Below are 23,842 nucleotides of genomic sequence, written 5' to 3' on the forward strand. Positions count from 1 at the left end.
TATTTGGGGGTATTTCGGTAAACACTTACAATACTTAAAAAACATTTTTTTAACAATACAAGCTGAAGCATCTGTTCGATTTCTGACAAAACATTTAATTTGACTTTCTGTTTGACTTGCATGTCATCGAAACCTTTAGGATTTCAAAATTCCAAATTCTATTCAGTGCAAGTGACCTCAAGGGGAAAACATTTTCCACGTTAGCTCAACGATGGAAAGATGTTTATCAAAATAAGGCTTTCTTGCTAAAACTATAGCTTCAAATTTACATTCACGTGGATAAAACATTTAACCGTGACTTAAAACTTCAACATTCCGTGTAAAAGCAAACTGATGGTGTTTATTAAACAGTGTTTTTCAGCTGAAGTAGACAGGCCGGAAGAGGCAGTGACCTCTCTTTGTTCTAACCAATCCAACATCCATCCCTCTTCATTTTCTTTGTGTTTACTTCTACGTTCATGAGTTTACATGCCAATTCCATTATAGGGATTAAAATAGTTTGTGCAATCCCTCCTCAACTCCTCACCACCACCCTCTTTCCCTCCCTTTAACCCCTCCCGCCACTTACTGGCTTTCAGATCCATGGGTTGAGTTAAGGGATTACTGGCCAAACACGCTGTAGCACAGACCATTACCCAGAAATAGGAGATGGCTTGGTTGAAGAATGTTCCAGCGAGAAGCCTGGGACCTATAGTGAAAGCTATGTTTGATCAATTGCCGTGGCACGTGTCTGCACTAGTGAATACTTCACTAAACATCTGAAAAAAAGAAAGAGAAAACTAAGGTGTGTTATGACACGGGGCCAGGGGTCTGCACTCCCAGGTTACCTTTGAGCTCCTGTTGATTATGGGCTGGCGTTCACAGGTGAGTGGCTCCAAGCGGGATTTAGAGACTCATAGCCGTGGAGGGGAAATCATCCACTCTCTCACCAAAAGCACCGGCACAGGACTGTTGACCTTTTCAATTGCCCAATGGCAGATGCCACCTGATGACTCAGCTCAGCATGCTCACATAAAAAGAGGAATGCTACTGCAATAAGCGAAAAGTAAAAACAAGCATGACCAATCTTTATAAAGAACAGAAAGTACAAAGTATGGCTAATGGGGTATTTTCCACATCAGTTTGGGGGAGTAAATTGACTGCGGTCCCCTCCCTGACTGTGCAATGGGTGATGGTTCAGCCAGTGCCTGTAGGGCTGAACCACCTAGGGTTGGTAATCTCAGAGGGATCTAATGGGGCTCAGTGGGGCTAAGCCCGGTCAATGCCTGGGAGTGGACCTCCATTAAAGACCCACAGCCAGGTGCCCTCAGCCCCATCAGGCCTGTACTGTGGGGAAATCCCACCCCAGCAAAGCTCTTATCCCTCCAGAGTGGGAGGATCGAGGATCCCTATGGTCATCTGAAGGCCCCTGTGGAACCAGAACATCTAGTCCCTCCACTTCTCTCCACTCTCCCTGCCAACTGAAGGAATGGGGTTACTTTATTTTCTTTTGTTTCCTCTCTCCAAGCATGCTTGTCTGCATTTTGTGTTATTGTGTGATACACTTGATTGACTCATCAAGCTGAAAGGTTTCGGAGATAGGATTGATCCCAAACAGGTCAAATGTTCTGGAAGAGCCTGTGCATAAGGAGGAAATCATTCACAAATAATGCACGGAGCTGCTCTTCCTGCTGGGGAAGGCCTGCCCAGTCCAAGACCTCTCCATCATGGATGACAACTCCACAGTGTCCCCCTCCCAGAGTTCAAAGAACCTTGGCATGACCCTGGACAACACCCTGTCATTCTCTTCAAACATCAAAGCAGTAACTCGCTCCTGCAGGTTCATGCTCTTCAACAGTGGTCACCATCCCGTCGATTGCAATCGACTGGTCGATCTCCAAAGCATTTGTAGTCGATCATCAAACATTTCAGTAAAAAACAATAACGATAAATAACTATTTTTTTATTAATTGTATTTTTTATTTTATTTTTGGAGCTGTTGGTGGTAGGTGTACTTGATTCAGCAGCCCTAGCGCCGGGAAGGCAGTGTTCCCATTTTGAACCATTTCATGTGCCTGAAGGTAGAACTTTGCATACCCGGCAGGCCCAGAGAGCAAATCAAGTGCACCTATAGACCTACCTCTGGCCAATCAGATAGTTGTTCATTTTGGCAGCTTGTGTCTTTTTTAACAGCAAGGAATATTTCCCTTTCTCTCGTCATAAGAGTAACAACATGAATTGGCGCATGTGGCAGAAATAATGCAGTGTGACTTGAGTTTCGCCATCAACTGGAAGACTGTGTCCTCTTTTCTCAGTGGAGGGAGAGAGAGTGGAAGGTCAGTGAGTCGGGTGAGAGGCAGCTTCACTGCTGCTCCCTCCCTCCCTCCCCTCAGACTGACCATCAGATGCTGGCCATCAGTCCAGTAAAATCAAATCAAAAGCAAATCATTATGTTAAACTGTGCCTCACAAGTAATACAACAAATGATATATTACCACTGCGATCCTATATCTACAATTTGAAATATAATTTTTTGGGCTGACATGATTTCTAAATGGTCTGAGAAGAACAACATTGGCAGGGCAATTCAAGCATAGTCAATATGCAGTGATAATGTATTGGGCATCTAGCCTACTGAACAAACCTCATTGCCACAGAACTATTTTTAATGGGTTAATGTTGCATAGTGTTTTTTTAAGTCATCTTTTTTTCTTCATCTGAGCAGTAGATCTCAGCATTCATTTGGACTCAGAAAGTGATCTTTACTCAGAAAAGGTTGGTGACCACTGCTCTACAACATCTGTAAATTACGACCCTTCGTCACACAGAAAGCCACTCAGGTCCTAATCCAGGCACTTCTCCTCTCCTGTCTGGACTACTGCAACACTCTGTTGGCTAGGCTCTCTGCTTGTGCCATCAAACACCTGCAACTTATCCAGAACACTGCAGCCCGCCTGGTGTTCAACCTTCCCAAGTTCTACCATGTCACCCCACTCCTCTGCACACTACACTGGCTTCCAGTCGAAGCTCGCATCCAATACAAGACCATGGTGCTTGCCTACAGAGCAGCAAGGGGATTTGCCCCTCCCTAATTTCAGGCTCTGCTCAAACCCTACACCCCAACCCGAGCACTCCTTCTGCCACCTCTGGTCTCTTGGCCATCCCACCTCTACGGGGGTCAGCTCCCGTTCAGTCCAGTCAAAGCTCTTCTCTGTCCTGGCAATGGTGGAACCAGCTTCCCCCTGAAGCTAGGACAGCAGAGTCCCTGCCAATCTTCCGAAAACGTCTGAAACCCTCCCTCTTCAAAGAGTATCTTGAGTGAATCCCACAGCCCTCTGAGTATGTCCCAAAAACACAGCTTACTGCACCGATTAGCTGCAGATGTGCATAACCACTTCGCATGGAGATTTATGTCTGAGGCAAGACATTCATTATCTAACAGTGCAATAAACTTTACATACAAAGCCACAATACACTGGATGCATACAAGGCAATATGTAATAACTGGGCAAAAGTCAACGGCACGCCAACAGAAACCACTTGGTCGACTAATGTATGACTACAGGGGAAACTAAAGTAAATACAGCGTGAGAAACAACGGCGGCCATTTGCATTAGGTTCTCTCGCCAGCGTATCCTGTTTAGACCACTGTTCAATCTCAGCCTAATCCCCTCACTAGGAGTACATTTCTCAGGATGCTTACGTGACCCCGGCCAGAGAACCAGAGAGATCCAGAGCAGATTTAAGGCTTTAAGATTAATTATTGCCAATTTCTCTGCCCCGCAGTCTTAAAAATATGTGTCTTAAAGACTTAACTGTTACTGAAGGGCTGTGGGGTAAGGTGTAGCAGCAACGCTTGTTTAACAATTACCCAGTCAACAAGGATTTTTCAACCATGGAGTTTTTAATGTGAGGTAGCCTACGTCATTTTTTAATTTTTATTATCACACCATCTTACAAGCTTTCATTCATTTAGTCTGAGGGTTTCTTAATATGTGGAATATTTGGAAGAAGAAGTTGAAAGGAGTATTCAGGTGAATATTCAGGTGAAAATGTAGCAAGACACTTCCTATCCCACTGTCCATGGCACGCACATTTTGTCACTCCACATGGTAGTCCTATAACGTAGCCTATTTCAAAACCATTTTAGAAGACCTGTGAAAAAAGCTTCCTTGAACCCCAGATGATCGTTTCCATAGGAACACAGTAAACAGATAAACTGAGGAAAGGGAACAGATAGTTTATCCATTGGCAATGAAAGACATTGAGATTGAGGAAGAAATAGAAAGGCGTAATGGACACGCAATTGTGCCGTTATAAGCTATGTGATGGGTCTAATGTGGAGTTGAAGTGTATTCATGCAGCTCCGCGCACATCAGTCAAAAAAATTGACAATTTAGGCTATGTGGGGTGGTGTGTCGACCAGATGCAGTCAAAACATAATAACGCGCTCATGCTTTTAAAACAGAACGCACTAAAAGGTTTGGCATTAAAAATGTATCTGAATAATTAGCAGGGTAGCAATGTTGTATTACATATTTCAGACAAATTACAGGTCGAAATGCAATTTAAAAAATAATATTAGAAAGTTTCAACTCATTATTAGTCTGAAACATATTGCGCATAATGTGTTTCTCTTCGAGAGAGTGGAGGGGGTTTGTCTTAGGTGTTTGAAACAGCGGAATGGGGCGGAGGTGGAGGGGGTAGGAGGAGGCATGAAGGCTAAATAGGGCGGACACATAAAAACGGCAAGGGGCAATAGATGCATGATCAGTTGGAGAGTACGCCTGTCCTCGCAGTGTTCCGCCCTCATGAACTTCTGGAGATAGGAACCCCGCTGCAAACATACGCTGCTTCATACATCTACCGCTTCGGTCTCCGGCCATCGTCTCGCCTCTTGTTTTTTTTTTAGAGTGGTCGTTAAGGAATTAATGATCCGAAAGCACCACCGTACCTCTCCATAAATTAATTCGGCGTTTGCAGTACATGCTTTACACCTGGACTTCCATTGCGTGTGGAGAGCTCACACTTTCTTTTGTCGTATTTACTTTTCTCGAGGATACTACCTGTACCCCTACTGATGGTAAGCCCCGCTCAACTTCATATCTGTAGCATGTTCGATAAATTGACATAACAATATATCCTAGAACATTACATCTATCCAAGTACCGTACAGGATTAGGCTACAAAATTGCAGAAGGCTCAGACGGGCCACATTTAAAAACAAATGTAAAGCCATTTACATGATTGAAATAGCAGAATTGAGAATGTTAGCCTATTAACAAAGTATCATGTTGGTGATACTGAACATTAAATGTATCCCATTGCATTTAATCGGATTACTGAAGCTGCTACATAAAAATAATTTGATCCGAAGTGAAATACATTGATTAAGGTATACCCTGACGCACGCTAGGACAATGGTGTCAGAAAGTGTTTAACAGAAACAACTAATGAGGTACTTCTCTGTTAAAGAAGGTTACGAATACATACTTTTTGAGTTTTTAACTGTTGTAACTTGCATAAATAGATTATGATATTTGTTGTGGTTGTTGACAAATTGGCTCTGGGTTAGACACCTGCACGAACAGTATTGTGCGCCTATTTCCTATTTTGTAACCGTTTGGAATGGCTACCCGCATGTTTTCATCAAAACATTTTATCTCTAGGTTGTTACTGATTTGTCAGTTTTTGGACTGAGTCCATATGTAGGCCTATAGTCGAAGCCTACTTTTATTGATTAGACACCCCTGGACAAAGAGACACTGGTCTTCCATGCGTAAATTTAGCTACGTTCCTCAGTTCAATTAGGCTATTTTAAATTTCTCAAATGCAAAACTTATTTAAAATAAAACATATATTAGGATCATTTCGATACCCAATGGTTATTTAAGAACAAATGCCTGGATTTAAAACGTAATGGAAACGTAGGACGAAGCAATGTAGGACCATTTAAAAAAAATCTATACCGCTACTACAAACACATGGCTTACACACACAAATTCATAAAAGTCTATGTAGCCTATCGAATTTAGACGTTTTTGTAGAAAATCTCATTAATACAATGAGGGACAGCAGGTTTACCGTAAATATTTACAGGACTACAGACTCAAGTTGACCTCTTCGACGCATGTAGCCTTACCTAAGCACTGCTCAATCTGCATCCACTTACACTAGCCTATTCCAAATGTTTCAATCATTACATTACTCGTTTGTTTGAATTAATGATTTGATGACTAATGGCTCCACCAGAATTCCACAGTTTACAGCAAGTAATTCTAAGAGAGGATTTGGGCATGGAGCTGACAGTAAGAGTAAACGTATCTGTTCTTAATTTTGAGAAGTTGGCCTCTTTGCTAAGTACAAACAGACCGATGCTTAGGCCTATAGCTTAAAAATAAGAATAACAAACGAAAAAAGGGATGAATACAAAATGTGATCATTAGCGGTTATAGATTTATCATTCAACGATGAACTATGAACCTGCCTTGGCACAAGCTTCAATAACTTTGCTGTCACATCAAACTGTTTCTTGGCCTTAAAGATATGGCCATTCACTTTCATTACAACTTCAATGGGGAAAAACACTAAATAATGTTTAATGAACTGATAAGAATGTTAAAATATAAAATACTAATTTGACAGATCAACTGATAATTATTGACTGTGATTGGAGACATAACTGGAAACATCAATTTGTTGTCTTAGAACTGTCTTCAAAACCATGTTGCTGCTGTTCTTGTACACAACTTATTGTCAGAAATGAGTAGAGCTATCAGGCTTTACTTTCAACCAAGTATATACCTACCCATCGAGTGTACCATGGTTTTTAAAATGAATTTAAAAAAAATCCACTCTACAAAAAAGAAACATGGGATATGAATGCTTCTGTGAACTTAATGCCCCCCCCCCCCCGTCAAATTCCTCAGGAAACACATCTAAAGGGCCATGTGCATAGTCTGATCACATTATCTCTGGTTAGAGGGAGAGAGAGAAAACGAGAGGGGAGAGGAGTCAAATAAAGGCCTAGGGAGGAGGACTATGCCAGACCAGAGGAAGCAAACTGCCCAGGCTTAATTGCACCCTGGGCAACAATACATTCATTGCAAAATATGGCGCTGTCCCTTGTTCGGTTTAAAACTCAGACTTGGAATTTTGCGCTTTCTCCCGGCCTGTCCCTCTCCGCTACTTTAGGCCTGCCTCACAGCTGATGAGCTGAATAACCCAACACAATAAAAGGGTTCAATCATATTGTTATTTATCCTTTTAGACACCCTCTTATACAGTGGTTATTACAATATAAGAGCAGAACGAGGAAAAATGTGATGAGCATCATTGTTGGTTACATCCCTATTATGCTCTTTAGATCAGCTGGCACAGTCATTTTATTTTACATTTGACTCATTTAGCAGGCGCTCTTACCCAGAGCGAATTACAGGAGCAATTAGGGTTAAGTGTCTTGCTCAAGGGCACATCAACAGATGTTTCACTTAGTCGGCTCAGGAATTGGAACCAGCAACCTTTCAGTTACTGGTCCAACGCCTTTAACTGCTAGGCTACCTGCCGTAGGTTGTCAACATACTTGGGGAATACACCGACTTAATACGTGGCTCTGTAAGTTCTGTAGTCACGGTTTTGTTTTTAGTGGTCTGAATCGCTGTAATCATGGGAGAGGCCCTCTCGGCACAATGAGCGTTTGTTGTCAGAGATGCACACACACGTTATCCCTCCACCCCATGGGTAATAGAGCTGATCATTTTCAGAACCCTACTGCCTCTTCGCCATGGTTCTCACGGGTTGGCAGACACACACACACACACACCAGTCAGCACTCACACAACACAGGACCTTGTGGCACGACCAAGAACACAAGGTCGCACAAAGGTCAATGTCTAATTTTGTTACAAAAAAAGTGAAAAGATTTCCTTGATTACATGTACAGTGAGCCATGGAGGGAAAATGATTAACACTGCGATATGAACCCAGACACACACACAGTGAGTGTGGACATGATGTTAATGTGCATCTTTGCTGTTGTAGCGCTTGGTCCAGTTCCAGTGGAATGGGCTCCAAACTGATGACGAAATGCTCACAGAGTCGCTCTCACCCATTGAGCCGAAGTGTCTGCTCTGTGGTACTGTTTGCCCAGGCCCTATTTTACAAACACTCGTTAATTTTATTAGTGTGATTCAGTAATGTGTGTTTAAGCAAGATATTCATTAGTGCCAAGTCCCTCTTGTTGTGATGTCATAGATCCACAGAATGGGCGTAAACCATCTACTGGACAGAACACTGTGTATAGAGAGATTGGAGAGAATTGTCTCAGTTCTAGAACTGCCTCGACGTGACAATCTGGAGTGAATTGTTGGATAACACGATTCTTGTTGTTAATATACTGCAGTGGCAAATTCGTGTGAAGTCTGGCTGGTCTGGAAAAACAAGGTTCTATTCAATTCAATAGATCTTTATCATCCCCGAAGGGCTACTCTTGTGCAGCGTAAAAATACATGTACATACCGGTACATAAAAACATTCACACAGCAAATAATGCTTTTGATCAGGTTGGAAAACAAACCGCCAGGTGCAACAGACTTATCACACAGGTTTGAGACTACAGTATAAAAATGCAGTGATCTTCTTCAATGTACTAAAGATAGTGTGTAGGTACATATAGTATGTCTAACTTACACTTTTGCAGACAGGACAGGAGGACAGCATATAGAAAAGCATTAGTACTTGGCTGAGTCCATAGTGGTTGGCCTTGGGCCTATTGATGCCGGTCTGGTCAAAGAGCAGAGCAGCAGGCCTGTCATCAGCGGCTCCACATATCTCAGGACAACTGAGGGAAGGAGGACCGAGGGGGGTCTCTTTTTAATGGGTGCTCACACAGGTTGGGGGGGGTGGTGTTCTTTAAGTTTCTTGAAAAGGCGCTTTTGGCCTCCTTTGTTGAGGCCATTGGGATGCAGATTAATTCACTACTAATCAATACAGAGCTATCATGAACCATCTGATAGCTGGCCTTAATGAGGAGGGAGGACAAGAGAGGATCCATCTACTCTGTCTGCCTGTCTGTGTGTTCTGCATAGACATGGCAGTGTTTATGTAAATGTATGCTCTCTACAATGACTTGGTCCTACTACCTCAACAGCAAGACAATATTGTTTTTCAATTGACAGACAAATTGCTTATGAAGTGTGGATGGGTGTTGTGGCTTGATCTCTTTAAAAATATGTCTGCTAAAGTCTGAAGATTATGGAGTAGAACATTAAAAAAATTATATTGTTACATGTGTTTTTGCTGTTTCATTTTCTGTCCTATTTAATGTGTGGTGTCTGAAAAGGCATCAAACTTCTGGGAACTGCTCTTAGTCGGTTTCCCTGCTCTGACTTGCCAGTTATAGAAAAGAGAACATTAGCGTAACCTTTTACCCCATGTGTCTGTGTGAAAATCCTTAAAGAGAGACTGGGTTACACACACACATACATACATGTTAAGTCAAAGCCAGAAGTCCTCTACGCTGGCTAGACTACAATGACTACAATGTCCCTTTTCTCTTCTGCAAATTTCAGGAACAGGGTCACTCCAACGCTCTCAAACAGCCCCCCAGCACCACGTAACATTTCCTTGAGGAACGCATCCATTGCCGGCTCCCAACAAACATGGACTGTTTTCCCATGCTTTATTTTCTGTCGGTAAGTGGACCACGCTTATTCAATTCATGCCATGTGACACCATTGCCACAGCTTTCTGCATTTCTCCCTTTTTTTCTCAGAACATTGATTTGAGGTTGGTCATATTTTTTTAAATATTAAATAACTAGATGGCACTAGTGAAAAGGAAAAGCATCTAATCTCACTTTTACAGAGAAAATGTTGGTGGAATGTGCGGCACATGGTCCTTTGATTGACTCCTTGGTTGGGTCAGACTTATGAGGGACTCTGCTACTTAACGAATTAAGACTTTGCTTTGACCCCAGGGTTGTTTCTCCTATGTGTCTTATCATAGTGGAAGAGGGAGAGAGAGAGATGGTAACAATAATGGCCCCCAGATTCCATTCAAAAAGCGGTGTTTTTAACCAGCTGTTAACTCTTGGAGGATGTCGCCAGAGATAAACTGCATAGGGAAGATATCTGATCGGAGGCCATTTTACTGTAAACAAGCCAGACAGGACAATTATAACCAATTAGAGGACATTTACAGTGAGAACATTAGTCAAGGGTCCTGCGGGGTGGAGGTTATGTTAGAAAAAGGAGATTTAGGAAGGGTAGGCAAATGTTGAATGTCACTTTATAACAGTCTCTTTCTTTCTATTCCCTCTCTCTCTCACACACACTCCATGTCCTCTTTTAAACTCCCTCCCTCTACCAACCACTTGTTTATTTTTACTCTGTCTTTGCCTTCCCAGAGACATCATGATTCCTGGTAATCGAATGCTGATGGTCATTTTATTATGCCAAGTCCTGCTGGGAGAGAGCAACCATGCTAGTCTGATACCTGAGGAAGGGAAGAAGAAAGCCCCGGGCCTGCAGAGCCGGACTGCTGGTCAGAGCCATGAACTGCTGCGGGACTTTGAGGCCACGCTGCTGCACATGTTTGGGCTGCAGAGGCGACCGCGGCCCAGCCGCTCAGCCACCGTGCCACGCTACCTACTGGACCTCTACCGACTGCAGTCGGGTGAGGCCGAGGAGGCCGGTGCCCATGATGCCGCCTTTGAGTACCCCGAGAGGTCGGCTAGCCGCGCCAACACCGTGAGGGGCTTCCACCACGAAGGTAAAGAGAGAGTGAGTGGGTAAATGTCTGTCTGTCTGTACAGAGGGGCCCAGGCCTATGCCCCAAACCTAATCAATATATTGATCAGAAAGAGCAATCTGCATGGATTGAGTACATGTGGATATCCAGAGGTGATATAACCTTTCCTCTGATAAGTATGGGAAGGTGCATATTTCATAGAGTGTACAGTTACAGTGCATGTCTATGACGTATGCCCCATTATAGAATCCATGTACAGAGCTCGGTATAGAAAATCTACTGTAAGTCAAGGTAATTGGCCAACCAGCACCTGAAACAGCAAATGGTTTGGAATGAAGCACTGCCTTCCCTAAAAAATAATCTTGAACCATTTTTATTTTCTGGACATCAACAATCCATCCCCATTCAATAACATTCCAATAGTGATGGCAGCAACACATATCTCCCAGAACTTATTTTTTTTAGCCTGGGTGTGGACCCGTAAGCAAAGAATCCCCATCTCTCATCGAAAAAAATTATGGGAAAATCCGACATTTCCTACACCACTTAAACATAAATGTAAGACATCCCCTCCCACCTTTAACATAAACTATGAAATCTAAGGATGTGGTCACAAAATGGTGGCCAAAGAGGGGGCAAGAATTCAGCCAGACAAGTTCCCCTACTCCTGAGAGAATCTGCGGTCCGACAAAGCCAGCCGTGTGTTTGGTTAGCAGCTCAAGGAAAAGCATACCATCATATTATTGAGTTACACTTCTCACCCCACCCAGCATAAGGGCTTAAAAAAAGCCCTTGACCAGCAGTAGTGTGCCTCTCTCTCATGTCTCCACCAGTTAGATGGAGCTAGGGCCCTTTAAGAGGGACCTTCCTCCACATGCAATTATCTTTAATGCTACTCTGTAGTCTTCTAAATAAAGTCCCTCCTGCCAACAATGTGTGCACTGGGAGCAGAGCAGACAGACTGGAGAACTCTGGAGAGCTGGAGTGCAAACTAACTTATCGTTAAAACCATAAGAAAAAAATCAGACATTTCCACGTCAATTCACAACACAGAATAATGGTTATATCTACCACAACTATATACCCTTGAAAGCGCATCGACTACGGCATGTTTGTTTCTCTGTAAAGGTACACTACTGTTTTTAAATGCAGACACAAAATCCTCTCTGGAGATAGTTTTGAAGCACCACTTCTCTGTAAAGGAATGCCGCTTCACTAGGCGACCAGAACTGTCAATCAAATAATCTTGAGCTGCCTGCACACTGACCACTCTCTCCTAAAAAACATACTTTCAAGTTGATTAAATACCGTGACTTACCAAGACATTTAGTAGAAATAAAAAACATATTCTGCTAGTAATCGACTCCTGTATTTTTGGAACGGAAGAACGTTGCCGTACTTCCAAGAACACAAACACTCACATTTTTCATAGCTAGCTAGCAAGGGACAGAGAAAGAGGTGAGGGGCACAGTGTATATATAGGCAGGTCGGCCACCAGGCAGAAGGAGTCAGAACCGTGCACTAGGCCGATCTATCACCAATCAAAAGCTACAGTTGAAGTCGGAAGTTTGCATACACCTTAGCCAAATACATTTAAACTCAGTTTTTGTCAAGCAAAGAGGCACTGAGTTTGAAGGTAGGCCTTGAAATACATCCACAGGTACACCTCCAATTGACTCAAATTACGTCAATTAGCCTATCAGAAGCTTCTAAAGCCATGACATAATTTTATGTCACTGTTTAAAGGCACAGTCAACTTAGTGTATGTAAACTTCTGACCCACTGGAATTGTGATACAGTGAAATAATCTGTCTGTAAACAATTGTTGGAAAATTTACTTGTGTCATGCACAAAGTAGATGTCCCAACTGACTTGCCAAAACTATAGTTTGTTAACAAGACATTTGTGGAGTGGTTGAAAACCTAAGTGTATGTAAACTTCTGACTTCAACTGTGTATCTCGCAGTGAAATTATATATTTTGACATTTCTCGGCTTGCAACTTTAGTAAAGCAGGGCCTATCATCAATGAATAGGCTAGGATACTCTACACACAACAGACCGGAGACAACACATTCTCGCATCATTAGCGAAGAGAAAGTGCAGGTGAGCCACCTGCACTGTGATTGAAATGTTCTTAAAGTTAAAGATCCTAATTTTGTTTAAATGTTTTAACATTGAAACGTTCACGCTCCTTGGTTATCCACAGTTTGTGTAAGAGAGATATGTTAGCATGGATGCTAAGTGTATACTGACAACTATACAAGATGTAAGTATAATATGGATAGCCCAGTCAGAAAGAACAGTTTTAAAACAGGCTTCATGTAAAACTGAGGGAAAGAGAGGTAAACATGTAGGCTATTTATGTGCAAAAAGGACCTTCCCATAACATATGTGGATAAAGTATGTGCTCAAAATCAGATATTTGTCTTGTGTAATCCAGAGATCAAACACGGTGTGACAGTAGTCTAGTGTAGTGGATGGACGAGCAGGCAGAGCTGAAGGGCTGAAGAAGAACATGTCTGCCCTCGGGGGAGTAGGGATTAGTCTGCCTTAATGGGGCCTGTCTAACAGACTGTCTAACACGGCACAGCACAGCACCAAGGCCACTCAGGCACAAGGAGGCTCAGCTGTCTATGATGCAATGTGTGTGTGCTATCTTGAAGATCTGTTTCTACTGCTCTCTTTGGGTGTTTTGTTTCCTGCTGTCAAACTATGCTAATAACATGCTTGGAGACTTTTTTTGAGCTGGATAAATAAGATCAAACTAAGTTGTTTATTATATAAATTCCATTATATACCGCTTCAATTTAGTAAATTTTTTAGGATCGCTACAAAGTAATAAGATACAGCTGAAGTCGGAAGTTTGCATACACCTTAGCCAAATACATTTCAACTCAGTTTTTCACAATTCCTGACATTTAATCCATGTAAAAATTCCCTGTTTTAGATCAGTTAGGATCACTGCTTTATTTTAATAATGTGAAATGTCAGAATAATAGTAGAAAGAATGATTTATTTCAGCTTTTATTTCTTTCATCACATTCCCAGTGGGTCAGAAGTTTACATACACTCAATTAGTATTTGGTAGCATTGCCTTTAAATTGTTTAACTTGGGTCAAACATTTCGGGTAGCCTTCCACAAGCTTCTCACAATAAGTTGGGTGAATTTTGGCCGATTCCTCCTGACAGAGCTGGTGTACCTGAGTTAGGTTTGTAGGCCTCCTTGCTCGCGCACACTTTTCCAGTTCTGCCCACACATTTTCTATGGGACTGAGGTCGGGGCTTTGTGATGGCCACTGTAATACCTTGACTTTGTTGTCCTTAAGCCATTTTGCCACAACTTTGGAAGTATGCTTGGGGTCATTGTCCATTTGGAAGACCCATTTGCGACCAAGCTTTAACTTCCTGACTGATGTCTTGAGATGTTGCTTCAATATATCCACATACTTTCCCTGCCTCGTGATGCCATCTATTTTGTGAAGTGCACCATTCCCTCCTGCAGCAAAGCACCCCACAACATGATGCTGCCACCCCTGTGCTTCACAGTTGGGATGGTGTTCTTTGACTTGCAAGCCTCCCCCTTTTTCCTCCAAACATAACAATGGTCATTATGGCCTAACAGTTCTATTTTTGTTTCATCAGACCAGAGGGCATTTCTACAAAATGTACGATCTTTGTCCCCATGTGCAGATGCAAACCATAGTCTGGCTTTTTTTATGGAGGTTTTGGAGCAGTGGCTTCTTCCTTGCTGAGTGGCCTTTCAGGTTATGTCGATATTGGACTCGTTTTACTGTGGATATAGATACTTTTGTAACTGTTTCCTCCAGCATCTTCACAAGGTCCTTTGCTGTTGTTCTGGGATTGATTTGCACATTTCGCACCAAAGAACATACATCTCTAAGAGACAGAACACATCTCCTTCCTGAGCGCTATGACGGCTGCGTGGTCCCTATTGTTTGTACAGATGAACATGGTACCTTCAGGCGTTTGGAAATTGTTCCCAAGGATGAACCAGACTTGCGGAGGTCTACAATTTATTTTCTGAGGTCTTGGCTGATTTCTTTTGATTTTTCCCATGATGTCAAGCAAAGAGGCACTGTGTTTGAAGGTAGGTCTTGAAATACATCAACAGGTACACCTCCAATTGACTCAAATGATGTCAATTAGCCTATCAGAAGCTTCTAAAGCCATGACATAATTTTCTGGAATTTTCCAAGCTGTTTAAAGGCACAGTCAACTTAGTGTATGTAAACTTCTGACCCACTGGAATTGTGATACAGTGAATTAGAAGTTAAATAATCTGTCTGTAAACAATTGTTGGGAAAATGACTTGTGTCATGCACAAAGTAGATGTCCTAACCGACTTGCCAAAACTATAGTTTGTTAACAAGACATTTGTGAAGTGGTTGAAAACAAGTTTTAATGACTCCAACCTAAGTGTATGTTAACTTCTGATTTCAACTGTACTTATTCAAGGCACCAAGTTCAAGTTTACAATGACAGAGCTATGGAAGGAAAACTATGTGAAAAGCTTAACATGTTAGTTTCACGTTGGGAGAAACTGTACAGGGAAAAATGCAAAGACACCTCTTGAGGTTAAAGATTCAATTACCCATGGAATACTGCAGGAATTTGAGCTATGGTAAAAAAAAAACTGTTTTTCAGGCCTCCACTTAGTCTTAGCTGCCCCACCACCAAAGGATTGTCTGTGGGAATCCGTAATGATTATTCATGATGAAAATGATAAATGTCCCCAGTTAACAAACTGCAGAGCCAATCAAAAAACACAGCAGGTTTTAATAATGCAAACCACCTGGGTAAGATTAAGGCCTCGGTGTGAAATAACAGGGCCAGATTGAGCAGAAAAATAGTAGACACAACATTCCTTTCCCAACAATGGTGATCTTGCCAGAAATCTGCAGACTTTGCATGGAATAGCTACCCTCTACTATGTATATACTGTAGCTCCTGTACGTTAATCACCATCCTCTAAGTAATGTTTCATCAAAGCACTCAGAGAAAGGCATTGTGGGAAGTCCTGGAAGGTCCTTATGGATAGATAAGGAAGTATAGTTAAAGCATGTTACACTGACGATTGACAATTGACAGAAAGGGAACTGATTTAAACAACCGGCGGTGTAATAGTTTTGGAGGGAACAAGTAAATAGTAACGAGAGAAGGGAAGGGAAATTCAATATTCATATTTTACAATTTTTTTCAACAGTTTTTTTCCTATTGAACTGGATTCTGAATTGAAGCAATCACTTCACTCAGTTCAAGGATGATCTCTTAAATCAAACCTGTAGATGCTTTCATCAGAGTCAAGATGGCAGCTCGTACAGACTCCCTTGATAAAAGTGCTGACATTGACTGTGTCCGGTTTTCTTTCTCAGAGCACATGGAGCGGGTTCATCCGGGGGATCTTCAGACGAAGAATGGCGAGGCCGCCCCACTGCGCTTCCTCTTCAATCTCAGCAGCATCCCAGAGGACGAGCTACTCTCGTCGGCCGAGCTGCGTCTGTTCCGGCAGGAGATCGACGAGGCCATTTCGGGGATCGGGGGGGACAAGGAGGGGCTCCACCGGATAAACGTGTACGAGGTTCTGAAGCCCCCGCGGGCCGGGCAGCTAATCACGCGGCTCTTGGACACGCGGCTGGTTCGCCATAACGCCTCGCGCTGGGAGAGCTTCGACGTGAGCCCCGCCGTGCTGCGTTGGACACGGGAGCGCTTGCCCAACCACGGGCTGGCTGTGGAGGTCCAGCACCTCAACCAGACACCGCGCCACCAGGGCCGCCACGTGCGCATCAGCCGCTCACTGCACCAGGAACCCGGGGAGGACTGGGAGCAGCTACGCCCCCTGTTGGTCACCTTCGGCCACGACGGCAAGGGCCACCCGTTGACGCGCCGGGCCAAGCGCAGCCCAAAGCAGCGGGGGCGTAAGCGCAACCGCAACTGCCGCCGTCACGCGCTGTACGTGGACTTCAGCGATGTGGGCTGGAATGACTGGATAGTGGCACCCCCAGGGTACCAGGCATACTACTGCCATGGGGAGTGCCCCTTCCCCCTGGCAGACCACCTGAACTCTACCAACCATGCCATCGTGCAGACGTTGGTGAACTCGGTGAACACCAACATTCCCAAGGCCTGCTGCGTGCCCACAGAGCTCAGTGCCATCTCCATGCTCTACCTGGACGAACACGACAAGGTAGTCCTAAAAAACTACCAGGAAATGGTAGTGGAAGGATGCGGTTGCCGCTAACACTGACTATGGGCAACTTTAGGCAGGCAGCACAGACGCTAAGAAAAGACCCCACTTTACTCCCAAAAATGTTCACTTGGACCTTTTATTTATAACTTTTATGTTGCGATGTATGTTTGTCTAATTTTTTGGTTTCCTTGACAATATGATCATATATTTTGACAAAATATATATATATATATATATATCTACATATAAAAGTGAGTCCTTATTTTAAACATAAATAAAAAGCTGTACAACTTTTCATAATGTATATTAGATTGTATAAGGTTTTTAAAATGAGAATAGTATAAAAAAAATAAAAAATAAAAATAAAGTTTATTTACTGGTAATATTTATTGCGTTTTATATTATATACATTTAAAATAAAAAATTAAAACAAATTGCCTTCCAATATTACATTTGAGCAGATCACAAGAAGCTCAAATTGTCTACTTAAATCGAGCACTGTGTGAAATTATCACAGCACTGATTTGTTATGAATCAATCGAAGTAATCAGAAATGTGCATTGATTTTAATTCACCTCTTTACATAGATCTTTAAACCAATGATTTTATTAGATAAGTCCCTTGAGTAAGAATTTGATTTTTTATGTATAACTGTAAAAATCTATCAGATAATATGGGTTGTGAAAAATGAAAAGTTGACAGCAAAGGTCCATGACTGTTTTATGAGTTTGTATTTAACACGTTTGGGTCTGATACTTTTGAAAATGTACTCCAGTAATTGTTGCAATTCATTATAACAGAGGAATCTTTCTGATGCTCTGTCTCTCCCAAATAAAATAATGTTTGGTCTGGCATTATCCAACTGGGATTGATTCACACTTGAGGAAAGGACTTTAGTAATTTCTCAACATAGCTGTTTTGTAAGATGAAGATCACCTTTTGCCATTTATAAGCATAAAGAATAATGTAACAATTAGAGACCAAACAGACCTAGGCATGGGATACTTGGGGATAGGCTACACCATGCTCAAATTGAACTTTTATGTAAATTAGTTTGTGGGGTGGTTTGACACTCGCTAATCCAATTGCCATCTGGGCGGATAGTTGAAATTGATTGTTGGAGACAGTTGAGAAGTGATCCAAATGTTTCCGACGGTTTAGCGTTCGGGGCACGACTGTGGACGATGGGTCATACACTGACACATGGCGATACCCATTCTCGGAAGAATCAAAGGTTAGACCGTCTGTCTCCATCCTTTGTCTTCGGCGGCTCATGCCGACAGAATAAAGACGCCCGTCTCCAACTTGTGCCCCATTAGACAATGCACTTCTACATCACTTATTTACAATCGGATGACTGCACCAAATTATGTGATAAGGTTTGGAGAGGGGAGTCCTTTGAACTTTTCAGGACATCCCACTGTATGTAGCATTCCCCCCATGTCCCTGCACGAGCTTTGTATAGGCTAGGGGACATGTCGTAAGATAAATACATTTGGCATTATTGGAGAAATTATATTTTTCATCTTCCCTTGGAAATGTTTTAGGCCTGCGTGCTTGGAAAGAGTAGAAGGCATACTTTTCTTCTCCCAATGCACAACAGACTCAGAAAAAGCAATGTCTCCAATCCGCACCAAATGCATCACCACGGGAGTCACACAAACCCAAACAAGCCTTTTTGCCATGGTTGAGGTCAGCCGGTTGTTTCTGAAGGGTTTGACCTAAAAAAATCTAAGGATTTTCAATTAACCTCCCAATTGCTAAAGTAATGCAAATTAATGTGCCAATATTTTGGGTTTACTCAATTAGCATTTTAGATCACAGGTTGACTGACGGGTGGAATTATGTGGTAGACTTGTCTATATTCCAATGGCATGTGTGTGGCATGGTTTTGTTGGTGTTATTTAGTCTTTCCATCTTAGACCATGATTTCTGCTCACCTCAGAGAAGTTTACCACAGTCAACCTCAGGCTCTCGGACAGCAGTTGGGCTTGCCTTTGATGCCCGCATATCAGGCGTAGCCTCGTCAAAAAGAGAGGCTGAAAATAATTTTATTTTGAAGTGGCTGAAGGCAGAGGGGAGTTCTTCTTTTTAGCAGCTTAACAGCACAGTTACACACATTTCAACTGATCTCCTGAGTTTAGATAACATCAGCAACTTATGGTAATTGTCTGCCTGGTCATTATCCCACCTACACTGTTAAAATGAAGTGCTTTGTAACACCAAAACTTGTGGTAACTGAGCTGCCACCAACTTGAAGGAGATGAAACCTGAACTGCTGGAGTATTGAAACACATCATCCTGAGATGTTTCGAAACATTACATGGTGTGTTGTAACACCACAAAATCATCAAGCGTTGTGTAACACCTTGCTAGGGACTGGGAGCACTAACAGAAAATATTGAAAACATTATTTTGGTTATTCAAGTCCTGTTTAGTGCAGAATTAGATACCTTCTCTATTGGTGTTGTTTTTTCTCTCTAAAGCTTCGAAACACCATTATGATGTTTTGAATTCTGTCTAGTGCAGAATTGGATCCCTTTTTCTTAAGTGTCATAATGTATACCATTGTTTTATGTATTTTATAAGTGGACATTTTACATCATTTTGTCAGGCATTGTCAAACCATTTTCAAACCACCAGCACAAACAGGCAGGTGTACTGTAAAAATGTAAGATTCTTACCTTGCCTCTTCTCTTAATAACCATGACATTCTGTGGGAATTCTTTGCGGTCCTCATTGAATGTCAATTTGTCTAACGGTTTTGATATTCATTCATTATGATCCATTACACGTCATGGCACAACAAGCTTAAATACTAATATATAAATATAATTTTCTATCTTCAAACTTCATATACTGTATGAAAAATTCATAAAGTCCAATTTTTGGGAATTACCCACAATCCTCTAAAAACAGAGTCACTTGGACTAGATAGGAAATGCAAGGTAATTAAAACCAAAGACTTCCAATAAGTTCAATCACTACATTTTCTCTCTTCGGTTATCCTCATGAAAGATACTTACATTTTGTGCAACATATTCAGTTGGATTTATTCTTACATTCATTTGGTCAAATTGAATTAACAAATAGTTTAAGCAACTTACATACATTTATTTTAAAGATATTTTGAAACTTTATTGAGACAGTTCTGAAATGACAGAGGGGATACAGATAGGTGGGAGAAACAGATTGAAGAGTTGGAGAGGGGAATTGAACCCCGGTCTTCAGTGGGGAGAGGGGGGGACTAAGCCAGGTGAGTTATCGCTAGACCACAGGCTCTGGACTACTTGCATTCATTTTGATTAAGTATATGTTGTTGTTGTTTTGTCACGTTCAATTCAACCCATAATCATTTCTTACAGTGTGGCTGTGTGGTTGAGTGGGTAAAATTCCAACGAAATGTACCATCTTATTGCCACCCTGTTTCCAATCTGTCTAAATAAAGCGTTGAAAAAATGAAGGTGGAATTCCACAAAAAATATTCTCCATAGTCCCTTATCATCAATCAATATTTAGGCTATAAACCATTTGCATTTATAAACCATTGATTGTATGAGAAACACTGTTTTTGTGTTTTGATGCTGCCTTTTACATGCACTGAAACTCCAAAAAGGGTTTTCACAACACTCTCTTAAAAACACAGATATTCAGGTTGAAGAACCACTTTGGGTGTTTCAGAGTACTTAATTTCTCTTTTAAAACACATTCTGTGTATTAAAATGCTTACATTGGGTTTCACAGGAGGTTGGTGTCACCTTAATTGGGGAGGACAGCCTCGTGGTAATGGCTGGAGTGGAATCCGTAGAATGGTATCAAATATATCAAACATGGTTTGATGCCATTCCATTTGCTCCATTCCAGCCATTATTATGAACCTTCCTCCCCTCAGTAGCCTCCTGTGTTGGGTTTACAGCCAAACACCAGAGCTCAGCTTTTCAACTTTTCATGACACAATCATGGTATTTTAAGACTTTCTATTTGTATTGTGTATAGCCTACCTTCCACAAAGACTACGCATGTTTATTAAAATGCCTGGAAAGCAACGTATTATGTAATGAGCCAATAGTCAACAACCTACTATTAACTTCAAGGCCAATGTAGGATCTTCAAAGTCTGAACTGGGGAGGGGAGGGGTTATTCAAATGGAATATTGAGAAACTATTTTAAGATTACTCATCAGTTGTAATGGTTGTGCATACATTCTAATGCAGACAATATATTACTTTTGACTTTTTCTGGATTTACAAAATTAATATTTATTTTAGAGAACAGATTCCTTCAGGGTGCTTTGTCATGCATTCTGATGTGATGCAAGAGGCCATTCTCACAAAATTGCAGGTGAGTCATTACACACCGAGTCTGTTGACAAGGGACAACACACTCCCTGGTTGACCTCTTCAAAAAGCTTTTAATTCGGACCTTCTGCAGTAAAAGTTTAGTGTTTATCGACGATAAACTGTCCTTCAAGAATATGGAAAGATGATCTCACTTTGCTTGGCCTTACTGGGTGCTCCATATCCTTATCATTCCAATCTCTTCCTCGAAGTTCATGGAGATAATTGTCTATAAATCAGAGATCCCCAGGTTAGATATTTAGACAAAACATAGGCCTATCAGTCTTGCTTTCCTAGAAGACACGGTTTATATTGCTGACAAGCCCTCTGCAGTAGCCTCGCTTTTTAAATAGCTATAACAGGTAGGCTACTAGGCTCATGGGATTACGTTGTAGTATTCTTAAGGCCCTACACACGACCTAACAAAAAAACATTATCATCACTGAAATGTATCAGAGCAGCAGACCACCAAGGCAGACATTCCTATTCTGAACCCTGGGCTATAGCTACAGCTTTCTGTTTAGTTTCTATTGCTTTGAGGCAGTAAACACTACATTTCACAGCTGATAAAGGAAGGCTAGCCTTTTGTTTGTGGACAGAATACATGTAGGGCCCACCGATGTTCTTATGGACAGAGAGCTTATGGACAAAGCTCTCGCTCTTTCTTTCCTTCTCTCTTCTTCTCCCTCCCCTTAATATTACCAGATTCCAATGGCAGCCATTGGGCACATGGCCTCGCTGGACTTAAGTCCTTCGATTGGTTTGAAAGCGGTCATTTCAGATTAAAGGGGTCCCTACGCTAGAATGAGATCTTAAAAGCACCTGTTAGAACAGGGCGTCGCCCTGTCGCCTGTTTCATGGTGCATCTTTGCCCTGCATCACGCCACCCCTCATCTACCAGGGATTGGGTGGGGGTGCAGGAGGATTGGGTGGGGGTGCAGGAGGATTGGGTGAGGGTGGAGGAGGATTGGATGGGGGAGGATTGGGTGGGGGAGTGATGAGAGCTGATGTCAGTGCAGCTGGAGGTCAGGGCCTCTCGTTTCACTCTCCCACTCATGGAATGGTAAAACACGCACACACACACCGAGCTGAGGGGGTTGAAACACTAGATCGTGACCATTGCCCATCTGTAGGGGTTATCTGTGTCACACACTACCCCTCACCCCTGCCTGTAACTCATCTCCACTTATCAAACACCTCTGCTCTGACACATGGTACCAGGACAGGCCCTTGTACGCTGAGGGTATGAAACTGTCATCAAGGGAATAAACTGGCCTCAGGGTCATCTGCAACACACACACTCTCAGAGGAGTGGAAAAAGTTGAGTCCTTCACTGGCAACTCTGGTGTCAATGGTTACTGTAACGTAAAGAAAAATACAATTCCCATTTTCTTTGTTATTTTCTTCACTTGTCTATCAGATATTTCACCATAACAACTGTTCCGAAGCACAGCACGGGGGAAAAACACATACAGTGATTAAAGCACACCAGGTCTTAACGACAGTCTTCTCACTAATACACACTGAGAGGGGGATTTTAGTGGAAATTTCCACTTGGTGAAGAAACAACCGACAGGTTTTTAAATTGAAAGTGCCGGTGTCGCTGTGTGGACGGAATTACTCTTTTGTTGGGTGAGTCTGCAGTCTAATTTTCGGCAGGGCAGGGTGTCCCTATGCTAGGCCCCAGCCCTATGCATTTTCATTAGATATGCCTAATGAAAAAATGGCCGCTGGACAGCCCAGACCCCCAACTGTCTCCTGGCCTGTAGTTAAGGCAGTGGCCCAGCTCCCATCTCCTCTCTACCTACAGGTGTGTTTCTACCTTAACTGTCTAAGCCTACTTTACTTCTTCAACTAAAGATGAACAGATAGATGACAATATTGCTTTCACCTATAAACTTGCTTGAAAATCTGTGATCATGAAGGAAAGGAGATGAAGGTGGTAGACTCAGGTTTTGCCACCCCTCTTCCTTCAGTATTCCTGTGGCAGGAAGTTTACCAAAAGCTATGTTGCACTATAAGTATCACTCAGCGCAAAGTGAGTCCACCAACGCCCTAGCTAACTGTTGCAAACTGGTCTGTTGTAAACACACTCCTTTAAAGAGACAAAGCAACTCTCAAAGCTGAAGGGCTCTAACCCATCTGCCACCACCCACTTCAATGGACTAATCCACTTTTCAGACATAGGTCAGGTTCATAGTCAGACATGCAACCTCATCCACTGACATAATAGTGTTTACATCGGAGCAGTTTCCCTTTGTGAATTAGGTTACTAGACTTTTCTCATTCAGATCGTCTAAACATTGGGAAACAGAGCTAGGTTCTGAGATACAACTCGACCGAGGGCGGCCTGCCTGTGTTGGACCTGAGTGTTTATTTGATAACAGACTCCCTCTATGTTGGTACGTAGGGCCTTTGTGTGGGCCCTCAGAGAGGCAGTTGGATTATGCCCGGGGTTTTTGTGGGCTACAGTTTGAAAGCAACAACGTGAAACCGGAGCTGTAATGCGACCTTGAGGCAATTAGGCTAACAATAGGCCCGTTTTTTCTTCCACCTGTTTTATGCTGC

At 42.3% G+C, this 23,842-nt stretch overlaps 1 protein-coding gene across 1 annotated transcript; it reads left to right on the top strand.

Moving 5' to 3' along the window:
- Nucleotides 1-4,732: 4,732 nt before the first annotated feature.
- On the top strand, nt 4,733-20,421 carry LOC109894393 (bone morphogenetic protein 4-like). Its single transcript, XM_020487846.2, has 4 exons — nt 4,733-5,062; nt 9,549-9,671; nt 10,385-10,749; nt 16,123-20,421. Exons 3-4 carry the CDS (start codon nt 10,392-10,394, stop codon nt 16,986-16,988), a joined length of 1,224 nt encoding a protein of 407 aa, XP_020343435.1. The 5' UTR covers nt 4,733-5,062; nt 9,549-9,671; nt 10,385-10,391; the 3' UTR covers nt 16,989-20,421.
- The last annotated feature ends 3,421 nt before the right edge of the window (nt 20,422-23,842 follow it).

Source organism: Oncorhynchus kisutch, linkage group LG7, assembly GCF_002021735.2.
Source record: "Oncorhynchus kisutch isolate 150728-3 linkage group LG7, Okis_V2, whole genome shotgun sequence".
In the NCBI taxonomy this organism is placed as follows: domain Eukaryota; kingdom Metazoa; phylum Chordata; class Actinopteri; order Salmoniformes; family Salmonidae; genus Oncorhynchus; species Oncorhynchus kisutch.

Coding starts and splice junctions, on each gene's coding strand:
- LOC109894393 (XM_020487846.2), top strand. CDS start 10,392: ATGATTCCTGGTAATCGAATGCTGATGGTCATTTTATTATGCCAAGTC. Junction 10,750..16,122: donor GAGGGGCTTCCACCACGAAG/GTAAAGAGAGAG, acceptor TTTCTTTCTCAG/AGCACATGGAGCGGGTTCAT.